General features: G+C 47.3%; 1 protein-coding gene across 1 annotated transcript; it reads right to left on the reverse strand.

Moving 5' to 3' along the window:
- Positions 1–5940: 5940 nt before the first annotated feature.
- LOC122724581 (myosin-4-like) lies at positions 5941–8146 on the reverse strand. The gene is made up of 2 exons (XM_043959932.1): positions 7268–8146; positions 5941–7197 (listed from the first exon to the last, which is right to left on the reverse strand). The coding sequence occupies exons 1-2, from the start codon at positions 8144–8146 to the stop codon at positions 5941–5943; spliced, it is 2136 nt and encodes a 711-aa protein (XP_043815867.1).
- Between the last annotated feature and the right edge of the window lie 4161 nt (positions 8147–12307).

Genomic DNA, 12307 nt, shown 5'->3' on the forward strand with positions numbered 1-12307 from the left:
GGAGCATGTCATGAACTATAAAACGTTCATGGAGTTGCAAACTCTATCGGATGCATTGATGTGTAAGGTATTCCCAACAACGCTTTCGGGACCAGCACGAGCATGGTTCAATAGTCTGGAGGCCGGAAGCATCAAAAGCTTCGGAGATCTGGCCACTCGTTTCATCAGCCGGTTCATAGCCGGGGTGCCAGCAGATAGAAAGACGAGTTATCTAGAAACAGTGAGGCAGAAGGCAGGAGAATCGCTTAGAGAATACGTTGCTCGTTTTAACACGGAGGCCCTGCAGATTCCCGAGCTAGACGAAGGAAGGGCAGTGGAGGCTATGCAGAAGGGAACAACCTCTGCCGAGTTTTTCGGCTCTTTGAGCAGGAAACCTCCGACCTCACTGGCCGAGTTAATGAAGAGAGCGGAGAAATACATAAGGCAGGATGATGCTTTAGTGACAAGCAGATTTGCCAAAGGGATGGCAACAAAAGAAAAAGCCCCGGAGGAGAAAAGGCCGGAGAGACATGAGAGGAAGCATGGGAAGAGGCCTGAGCCGTATAAGCAGGCCTGGGAGAGAAGGGAACAAAGGCCTCCTCCCCCTCCACGAGCGCTTGAACCAAGAACGCTTCCTCCGTGGGTTCCTGAAAAGCCAACTCCCCTTAACGCCTCCAGAACCGAAGTGCTCATGGCAGTTCAAGATAAGGATTTTCTCCAGTGGCCAAGACCCCTGAGGTCGGAGGCAGACCAAAGAAACCCTGACAAGTACTGTCAGTATCACCGGACGCATGGTCATGATACGAATAATTGTTTCCAGCTGATTACGGAGATTGAAAGGTTAATAAAGAGGGGGCATCTCAAAAATTTCGTTAAGAAACCGGAGGGGCAGAGACCTCAGCCCGGACCGGCAACCCAGATGCCGAGGAAAACAGGAGCCGGGCCAGTGAACGATGGATCCAGCGGGACCATTAATATGATTGTTGGAGGAACAGGAGGACGGATGAGCCGTCGAGGAAAGAAGAGAAATCGAGAAGGGGAAATCAGCCAGGGTGAAGTCATGCAGATCATGGAGCATTCTCCTATGACCATTACTTTCTCTCCGGAAGATGCACAAGGCATTCAGATGCCTCACGATGACGCACTAGTCATTGAGGCTGTCATCAATAATTTCCGAGTAAAGAAGGTCCTGATAGATGACGGGAGTAAGGTTAACCTACTGCCGTACCGGGTTTTCCAGCAGATGGGAATTCCGGAGGAACAGCTAGTTCGAGACCAGTCACCTATCAAAGGAATCGGGGGTGCGCCGGTGTTCGTTGAGGGAAAGGTGAAACTGGCTGTCACCTTGGGAGAGGCGCCAAGAGCTCGCACTCATCACGAGGTATTTGTGGTAGCCAAACTCCCATTGTGCTACAACGTGATTCTGGGAAGGCCGGCGTTGTTCGATTTCGAGGCTGTCACTAGCATCCGATATCTGGCACTCAAATTCCCAACAGAAGGAGGAGTGGGAGTAGTTAGGGGCTGTCAAGAAGAAGCAAGGGCTGTATACCTGGCTACAGTGGCAGAGCCGAGCTCAATTGGAGAAGCACTTGACTCGGAAGTTCTGGAGGTCAGGGATGAGACCAAGGAGGCCCGGACAGAGCCAGTTGGAGAACTGGAGACTTTCTCCCTGTCAGAAGTAGAAGCAAGCAAAGTTTTCAGCCTCAATGCCAACCTCACCCAAGAACTGAAAGATGAAGTAATGGTTTTAATCCGGAGTCACGCGCCGACCTTCGCATGGAAGCCCTCTGATATGCCGGGAATTGATCCCAAGGTAATGACGCACCGGCTGAATGTCCTCCCTGAAGCTAAACCGGTGAAGCAAAGGAAGAGAGTAGTGGGAAGAGAAAAACAACAGGCCACCCGGGAGGAAGTGCAGAAGCTAGAGGAGGCAGGTTTTGTTAGGGAAGTAATGTACCCGCAGTGGTTAGCAAATCCTGTGTTAGTCAAAAAAGCTAATGGCAAATACAGGATGTGTATAGATTTTACCGACCTAAACAAGGCCTGCCCTAAAGACTGTTATCCCCTCCCCGATATTAATAAAATGGTCGACTCAACGGCCGGTTTTGATTACATGTCTTCTTTGGATGCTATGTCCGGTTATCATCAAATCCCGATGGAAAGCTCGGATGAGGAAAAAACCTCATTTATAACCGAAGATGGGACTTACTGCTACAGAGCTATGCCCTTCGGGTTGAGAAACGCCGGGGCAACTTATCAAAGATTGATGAATAAGATCTTTAAAAACCAGATTGGCAGAAACGTGGAGGTGTATGTGGATGACATGGTGGTCAAGAGTTCAACTTTCCAGCAACACGTTGCCGATTTAAGGGAGGTATTTGGGGTGCTGGATCAATATAGAATGAAGTTGAATCCAGCAAAATGTGCCTTTTTTATCAGGGGAGGGAAGTTCCTGGGGTATATGGTGAGCGGAAAAGGGATCGAGCCTAATCCGGAGAAGGTGGAAGCTATACTAAGTATGCCGGATCCGACCTGTGTAAGGGATGTACAAAGATTAACCGGGAGAGTAGTGGCGCTCAACCGATTCATGTCGAGATCGGCAGAGAAATGCTTGCCATTCTTCAAGAAATTAAGAAAGATGCCAAACTTTGAATGGACAGAAGACTGCCAAAAAGCCTTTGCAGAGTTGAAGAAATATCTTAGCTCGCCCCACGTGCTCAGTAGCCCCTTAAAAGGAGAAGAACTCCTGATATACCTGGCAGCCTCAGAACAGGCCGTCAGCGCGGTTTTAGTAAGGGTGGAAGAAGGGGAGCAGAAACCTGTTTTCTATGTTAGCAAGGTGCTCAGAGATGCTGAGGTCAGATACTCGAATATCGAAAAGATAGCCTACGCCCTGTTGTTAGCGGTCCGGAAATTCAAAGTTTACCTGGAAGGTCATCAAGGAGTTGTAATGACGGATCAACCCTTAAAGAAGATACTACACAGACCGGAAACTTCAGGACGGATGTTGGCATGGTCCGTGGAAATCAGCCCTTATTGTCTGGAGTATCGACCTCGGACAGCGATAAAATCTCAAGCACTGGCTGACTTTATAGCGGAGTGTACATTCAACAAGGAGAAAGGAGAATCAGCCTCAAGCATGTCGAAAAAAGGGGGAGAGGGAGAGCCTTCTCAAGAATTCAGCTGGAAGTTGTATGTTGATGGAGCATCAGGCGCTGAGGGCAGCGGTGCTGGGATAATGCTTAAAGGGCCGGAGGGCTTTAAAGTGTGTTATGCCTTGCGGCTAGAATTCAAAGCTTCTAATAATGTGGCCGAGTATGAAGCCCTGGTGAATGGGATGTTGGTAGCTTCGGAAATAGGGGTAACCGACCTCGAAGTAAATAGTGATTCACAGCTGGTAATCAATCAAGTGATGGGAGTGTATCAGGCCAGGGACCCCATCATGCAAAGCTACCTTGATAAGGTAAAAACTTTAGAAGCCGAGTTCACAAGTCGAGGAATCAACATCAGGTTTCAAAGAATACCTCGAGAAGAAAACGAGGAGGCAGACCTGCTAAGTCGGTTGTCTAAAGAGGAGCTAGAGCAGCTCCCCGATGAAGTGTACATACAGCATGTCCATACCCCTGCATTTGAAAAAACAAACACGGTACTGCAGGTGGAACAGAGCTCAAACTGGATGACCCCGTATCTAAAGTACCTGGAGAAGGGCGAGCTCCCCGAGGATAAAGACGAAGCCAGAAAGATAGCTGCTCGAGCGGCCAACTACCAAGTAATAAGGGGAACTTTGTATAGAAAAGGAAAGTCCAGCCCATGGCTCCGATGTGTGAGTCCGGAAGAAGCCACAAAGGTAATGGAAGAAATTCATAGAGGTCTATGCGGAGCCCACGAGGGAGCAGGGACGTTAGCCAGCAAAATATTCAGACAGGGATATTATTGGCCCACGGTCAAAAAAGAAGCAGAAGAGTTTGTTCGGAGATGTGACGTATGTCAAAGATTCGCTAATGCCATCAGGACCCCTGCCACTCCTCAGGCAAGCATATCCAGTCCGTGGCCTTTCTCACAATGGGGAATCGATATCCTGGGACCCTTCCCCAAGACTACGGGGCAAAGAAAATTTGTAGTGGTGGCCGTGGAATACTTCTCTAAATGGCCAGAGGCAGAAGCTATAGCCACCATCTCAGCTCGTAAAATGATAGATTTCGTATGGGGGCATATCGTTTGTAGATTTGGCATACCCAGAGTGCTTATCTCAGACAATGGTAGACAATTTGACTGCAACACTTTCAAAGCCTTCACGACGAACATGGGAATATGGCATAAGTTTTCCTCCGTAGCTCATCCCCAGACCAATGGTCAAACAGAAGTTACCAACAGAGCTATCCTCCAAGGGTTGAAGAAGCGGTTAGATGGTGCAAAGGAGAATTGGGCAGAAGAACTCAATAGCATCCTATGGACACTCCGGACCACTCCCAGAGCGCCCACAAAGGAAACTCCATTTGCACTTGCTTATGGCACAGAGGCCGTAGTCCCAGTCGAGTTGCGGATTCCCACTCATCGAGTCCAATTCGTTAGTGAGGACACTAATGGGGACAAATTGAGAAGCAACCTGGATGCTCTGGAAGAAGTGAGGGAAGAAGCTCAAATCCGAACTGCTGCCTATCAACAACGAGCAGCGAGGTATTATAATCAAAAGGTCAGAGAAAGAAGCTTGAAGGTAGGCGACCTGACCTTAAGAAACCTAGAAGCTACAGGGAAAAGAGCAGCTGCAGGAAAATTAGCGCCAACCTGGGAGGGACCTTTCAGAGTGACGAAAGTGGTCAAGCCAGGAGTATACCGAATAGAAGATACGCAAGGAAATCCTGAACCCCACGCTTGGAACATCCAGCATCTAAAAAGGTACTTCCCTTGAAATATTTGTAAGAAAAGCATTGTATTTCGATAAAAATAAGCAAAATTGTTTATACAATGTGATTATCTTTATGAATAATATTTTCCCACAAAAAGACCGGGATCCCCAAGATCTCCCGGGTAACCAAACAAGACCGGGATCCCCAAGATCTCCCGGGTAACCAAACAAGACCGGGATCCCCAAGATCTCCCGGATAAAATAAAAAAGACCGGGATCCCCAAGATCTCCCGGGTAACCAAACAAGACCGGGATCCCCAAGATCTCCCGGGTAACCAAACAAGACCGGGATCCCCAAGATCTCCCGGGTAACCAAACAAGACCGGGATCCCCAAGATCTCCCGGGTAACCAAACAAGACCGGGATCCCCAAGATCTCCCGGATAAAATAAAAAAAGACCAGGATCCTCAGGATCACCCCGGAGCAAAAAACAAACAGGATCTCGTAAGATCTCCTGAAAATAATGGTCGGTGAAGGATTTAAGAGCCTCCCGAAAAATGAAAATTTCCCCTATCATACGCAGGGACAAATTCGTAAAAAGCGGGTTCCGACCTGAAAAAGCTCGGGGCATAATATTGTCGACCTCGCAGAAGATACGGAGAACCCTAAAAAAAAAAAAAAAAAAAAAAAAAAAAAAAAAGGTTCCGACCTCGAGGAAAAGTTCGGGGCACCCCAGCCAGTAAACATGTTCCGACCTCATAAAGAGGCAGGGGGCACGACGGCCAAAGAGTGCCGAACCCAAAATGCATACTAACGATTAAAAATTTAGCCAAGATAAAAGGCCGGGCTCCCAGCTCGGATAAACATATATCCTCAAAAACCCAAAGGCATGAAGGCCAAGGAAAAAACCAAAATTCTCTAGAAACTTAACCGTCTAAGGCATAAAGAAGAAGAAGGCTACATCCGAAGCCCAAGTCAGTTTACCAAAGTACGAGATTTGATCACACTATTAGCTAAAAGCTAAAGGTCAATACAGCACTTATAAGAATACATTACAAGGCATATGAAAAACCAGGACAGTTCAAAAAATTGATATTTTATTAAATCATTACAATTCACCTCTCAGGCGAAGTAGGAGGATAGATAGTCCTTAAAGGACTTACATCAATTAAAACTCCCTCGCCCACACTATCCCTATTTGCAGTAACATCTGCAGGAAGCTCAGTATCCCTTGGATCAGAGCTCTCAACATCAGCAGCAGGAGCAATTTCCGACCCAAGGTTGGGGTTCTCCTCCTCAGCAACAGGGTCGTCATCCTTCGACCCAAGGACTTCCACGTCCTCTTCTTCCAGCTCGGCGTCATCCGAGGAAGACACAGTTGACCGGCCACCAACACGGCAATCTCCCCGGGGCATAGGTAAATCATCCTCTCCATACATTACTGGCTCGCCATCTGAATCTACTTCACGCTTGCGAAGCTCTGACAACGGGGTATCAGGAGCCCACCTAGCTTCTCTTAAACCACGATTATAGCCGGTTGAGTAAAAACGAAGGGCTTCATTAACAATAGCCCTCTTCATTTCACCAGAAGCTAAATATTTACCAAGATGCGCTTCACAGGCCTCAGCTACAAACTCCTTAAACTCAGAAGAGTCCTTGTAGTCCTGAACAGCCGACTCACCGGCCTGAACGATTTTCTCCTTCAGCTCGTCAGACTCCTGATACTCCGCTATGCATTGCTCGCGTACCAGCTGAGCTTTACATTCCAACGCCCTGACTTCCTGGTTAAGTTGATCATGACGAAGTTTGAATTCTTCAGCCAAAGAAGTCAGATCTCTGATACGGTCAGAACTTGCACTCAACTCCTGCTCGAGGACCTGCACCCGAGCTAGGGCCGCCTCTTTCTGAGTTCTCTCCTCCTTCATATGAGCTTGAAGTCCATCAAAATCTGCCTTTAAGGCATCATACTGGCGCTGGACCTCCGCTTTTTGACCCAAAGCCTCATTCCTCTCTTGAAGAGCATTCGCCATAGAGGATAGTTGCTCCGAAACTCCCTTGCAGCGAGCCTCCAAGGCCGTTGCCCTCTCATCAGACTCTTGGAGAACTTTGCGAGTCCGAGACAGCTCATCTTCTAAAGACGAGGTGTGCTTCGCTGTCTCAGCTGTTTCCTCCTCAGCCCTTTTAAGGGCCTCCAATGCAGAGTTCAATTCCGCCTGGAGGGTCTGGATTTGTTCTCGAGCAGCAGCCAGATTCCCCCTCGCATCATTAGTTGCAGATATATTCTCCTCTTTACGCGCTTCCTCAATCCGGCGGTCTACAGACTCCCGGAAGGAATGATCACGGATATCCACCTCCGTGACAAGACCCGTCACCTGGCACAGGAGAACAACAGTCAAGAAAACAAAACAGAACAAACTGAAAAGACAGGGAAAAATGACTTACCATCAGTAGCATCTCCCTGATTGTGTTCCCGAGCTCTTCACGAGAACGAGATCGGAAAGATACCTGTTCCTCAGTAGAACTGGCTAAGAGACCAGTCAGGGCAAGAAGACGGGGATCCGAAGCTTGTGTAACCCCGCCGAACATCTGCATTCTGAGCAGGTCAGCAACAGCACTGGCTGGAGACTCAGAGGTAATGTCCGACGCTTTCAAAGCGTTGCCAGAGGAAGGTAACGGAAGCTCGGCAGCAGCACTTTTTCCTTTCCCAATGGGAGGAAGAGCCATGGAAGACCCTGTAGTAGCCCTGGATTTCTTCCTAGCTGGAGATGGGACAGACGTTCTCGGAGGAGCTGGGCGCTTGTCCCCGGTCTTTGCTGGAACGACCCCAGAACCCTCAGGTTCAGTCCTCACAGGGGCAGGGGCATCTTGGGTGAGATCCTCTGGAGTTCGGTCCTCAATAAGGACGATCTCCAGTCCTGTCCCGGAATCCTCCTTGTCTTTACCCCCAGATACCTTCTCAGGAGAGTGGGCAGTACCCCGCTCCACTTGCTCAACAACAGAAGTCTGCTCCGTGATAACCAAGGAAGCCTCTATCACGGCCTCTGAGGAGGCTGGAGCAGACCTAGACCCTTCGGCAGACTCCAAAGGCGAGCTCGGTCCGCCACGGCCAGATGGCCTGGATGACTTGGAACTGCGAGAGCTCGGCTTTGCAACTTGAGAGGGAACTTTGGCTGGAGATCGGCTAACCTTCTTGGAGGAAGTAGCTTGAACCACTTCCGCAGCAGCTTCAGATACTGAACGACCAGCTGAAAAGGCGTCGACGATTGCATGAATATTGTCCCGAGATAGGACAAAGTTCTTGGGAAACTTGACCTCGTCCATTTTTACTTCCGAAGCTGCGAAAATGCGAAATCATGAAAGTTAGCATACATCCTGATATTACAAGCAAAGGAGAAACCAAATAACTGGGCAGAGTGCTATACCCATGGACCGGACGTCCCTACGATTAGACACGTACAAACACTTCTCGACGTCATACTTCCGATCAACGGAAGTCAGCCGGAGCAACCCTACTTGCTCAATAATACTCAACTCGGGTAGGTCGTTGCAACCCGGATAGATCTCTCCCCACCTTAAATCTACCTCCCACTCTCGGCCGGAACCTGATTTCAGCTCGGCCACAAGGAAATTCTCTACCCATCCCTTTATAGAATCCTTGTAGCCAGTGAGGAGAGACAGCCCCCTACGGGGGGAAAAGTAATAGAAGTTTTGAGCCGCCTTTACCAGGCGGAAAAAGGTAACAAACAGACAGGCCGTGGGTGCAAAACCCCACCCCAGGCAGATAGACTCGAAACAAGACATGAACAAAATGGAATTTGGGGATAACATTCGAGGAGTTACCATGAAGTAATCAAAAACCTCAATAAAGAAAGGAGTAAAAGGAAGCGGTAAACCAAAATCTCTCTGCTTCAAGAAGAACACTATACTACGATACTCTTGAGGATCCACCAAACCCGGAGGAGGAGGATAAGGAAGGACTATCCTCTCATTTGGGAGAGGTGCCCGAATCAGATACAGAGGAGTATCCAAAAGCCTCCGAGAAATGTATTTAGTTATGTTAGCAGGGGTAATGTGGGACTCAATGTTAACAACATCAGGGAGTTCTGAAATCGCCATAGAAGAACAAGGAAGCGTACCTGAGAATGAAATAAGGTAAAAACGCAGAAGGAATGGCAGGAAGACAGAAAGCAGAAAGGAGTTGTTTTCCTCAAAAGGCAGAAGGAATTCGAAATGACAGCCAAATAATGAAACAGCACTTTAATCTGTACAGTTTTGTCTTGGAGCGGCGCGATCATTAATTACCCTCGAAGTTTACCCTCCCGACGGTTGGCTAACCGGTGGGAAGGTAAAGGGGGCAAAAAGAGGGGCAAAAGGATGACCGCTGGGCTTCTCTGCACACAACAGGGGCCAAGTCCATCATAATGGCCCAGGGTTCAAGGGCCCACGCGCCGCATAAGAAGCCCAACTCGTCAGTCAAAGTAACTTAGCCCACAAAGATTTACCTCTTTATCAATAAAGGGGATAAAGGGGCAAGTTGTGAAGAGACTCAACAGTACGAGCGAACAGGAGCACAGTCCAGGTCAGACTTGCTTATTATTTAGAAAATTATAAGTTCTGACGCGATTGTTATTAAAATAAATACTGAGAGACCGGGGCGCTGAGGACACCTCGGAGTCATACAGAGCTAAAGGCTCAGAGTTCAACTTAAAAACAGAACTCACAGCTCGGTATTCTAGCTCGGGAGAAGAAAATCGAAAGCAGAAGCTCACGACTAAGTATTTTGGCTCGGAAAAATAGGGCTCGCAGATCGGTCAGTCCAGTTCGGAAAGCGCAACTTGAGACCTCGATCAACCAAAGAAGCACAAAGCTCAAGATAAGTCCGAGCTCGTAGGTCGGACAGCATATCTCGGGGGAGCAAGCCGACCTCCCAATGAGTTGGGACAATCCGGAACTCGGTTTGTCGACTAAAAGCGGAAGTTCCCGAGTATTATTATTTTAGTTCGGAAGAAACAAAGTTCAGCTAGTTAGAACTACAAAGAAGACAATACAAGTACTTCATCCACAACAAAGAAAGAGACAAGCTCAAGTATGAACGAAAAATAGGAATTTCATTAAAAGAAAAGTACATTACAGAATGGAAGACTATCCTTTAAGGATTTACATATCCGAACCTACATTACAGAATGGAAGACTATTCTTAATGGATTTACATATCCGGGTACTTCGTCGACTACATCCGACCTCAGTATTCAAGTCTTCGGTCCGGAGGATACTCCAGCTCGATATGTGAATTCGGCAGAAAGGCCAAGATCTGTCTCGCCGCTGTAAGGAAGCTCCTGACGTTGATTCAGAGAAAGCGTTTCCCCCATAGGTCGGCATTCGGTTACCCAAATGCGATGCAGGAGGTGCGGTGGACCTTGGTTCCGCATAATATTGATACTTCACACCAAGGCCACGCAGGATACAGGTATTGAACAACATTCACTGTTCCATCATAGATAGACATTCTGAAGGGCAATGGAACAAGTGAATGTTGCAAACCTACACCCGAATGTGAGGCTCGATACAACCACGCACATTCAGGGAAATCAGCGAAATATTCTGAAGAGCAATGGAACAAGTTAGAACCCTCAGCATCTTGAAACACATATGGAGCCAGCACCTCTCAGGAGCCCGAACAACACGCAAAGGAGGAGGCCGGCCAGACGACCTGGGTGAAACCGTTTCAGCAACTTGCCGAACAGCCTCACCCAGCGACTGTCCTAGCAGCAGAACCTCCAAAGCCTCGTTCAGACCCCCTGAAGGTAACCTTAAATCTTTAAAATTTTTGAACTGACCCATTTTTATCTCAGGCACTGCAAAAAGTTCAAAAACAGATACGAGTCAGAACGAATCCTTATCAGAGAAAAACAAAATAACACAAAAACTCAGGATTACCTCCGGCCACTTAAAGAAGGCGTCAGATGGATCCTCCACAGATGAAACAGGACGATCTCGCCGAAAGAAGGGAGCAGACAGAAAATTGCAACGAGGGCAACCCTTGTACCAACAGAGAGTTTGAAAACGAAGAAAAACTGGCGTTGATATATACTTGAAGTCTGAGGCCTAAGCACAAAATAGAGTTATACTAGACTCTAAGCTAGCCAAGCCAGACGTTCCTCGGAAAGGAAAGAAAAGACAAGCCCAGATAATGATGACAGAAAAGCAGAAACAGCGGAGAACAGAAAGAATAGAGAAAAGCCAGAGATGGAAAAGGCAGATGGGACTCAAAGACTGCGCAACGCCAGAAAGATGAAAGAACTTTATGGAGGCATCTGAACACGAACAGACGCGGTATTAATGGTTTTTGATATTCACCCCCTCGACAGTCGGAGCAATAACTGCCGAGAAGGTGAAGGGGCAATTGATAACCGCTGGATTTCTTAACTCCGGACCAGGGCCTCGACTATAGCCAAAAGCCCATCAAGCAGAGGCCCACACACGCGAGACAAGCCTGACCCGTATGCCTTCAAAGGCCGGGCTCACCCATCTCCTCCATTCAGGCCGGCCCGACCCGCGCCAAGCAAGCCCTCTCCTCTTGGGCTCAGCATCTGGCCCGACTCTCAGCCCAGCCCAGTGTCCAGACCCAACTCAGACAGCCTGGCAGATCCGCACGGATGTACGCATGGAGAGAATCAGAGGCCGTTACGCATGGAGCAGGCGGCTGATACCCTCGTACACCCAAATCTGCATGCCAGAGCCGCGTGTCCCAATCACGGAGAGGCCTTTACACTTCACCATGAGCAAAGCAAAAAGGATAAAAGGGGAGCACCCTCCCCAGACAAACTAAGTTTTTGAGGGAAGTCTAAGAAAGCTGTATTAACCATCATTCTGTAATACAAAACCCTTGTAAAACCCTACTCTATTGGATCTCAGATCATCAGTTTCTATTTGCTAATTAACAAAATTAAAAACGCAAACCTTTTGAGAAAGTATATATAGCAATTCTCAATGAATAACTTGCTTTAGATATATATATATATCCACTCAAAAATTACATGATGATCAATCATTATCTCACAGAATGACAAATTTCTAATATTTTACATATATTTTTGGGTTTAATTCCATCAATCTAGAAAAGGGTAATTGGTCCAAATAGAAAAGTAAATCTATTTTAATTTCATATCAGTGGGAATGTTAGAATTAGTGGGTACAAGAGAGTGCAATCATAGTCTGTGTCCCCTTTGAAAGAGGCTTGTGATTCACACCTCAGTATAAAGAGGAGTGCAGATGAAGAGTTGTAGTCTTGCTAATTACACACTATATACAAACATTCTAGGTAATTAATTTCTATTCACCAACTACCAATATCAATCATAAATTAAAGGAATTTTTTTTTTTTTTTTGTAAACTGACGTAAAATTAATCGTAAAGTGTATATTCAAAACGATGAAATAATAGTAGAGATATTGAAGAGAGAGAGAGAGGGAAGGGGTTGGA

This window comes from Manihot esculenta, chromosome 1 (genome assembly GCF_001659605.2).
Source record: "Manihot esculenta cultivar AM560-2 chromosome 1, M.esculenta_v8, whole genome shotgun sequence".
Lineage (NCBI taxonomy): Eukaryota > Viridiplantae > Streptophyta > Magnoliopsida > Malpighiales > Euphorbiaceae > Manihot > Manihot esculenta.

What these genes read in the sequence shown, in the direction of transcription:
- LOC122724581 (XM_043959932.1), bottom strand. Translation starts at nt 8,146, where the DNA reads ATGGACGAGGTCAAGTTTCCCAAGAACTTTGTCCTATCTCGGGACAAT. An exon ending in TCAGGGAGATGCTACTGATG is followed by an intron (nt 7,198 to 7,267) that starts GTAAGTCATTTT and finishes CTCCTGTGCCAG; the next exon opens with GTGACGGGTCTTGTCACGGA.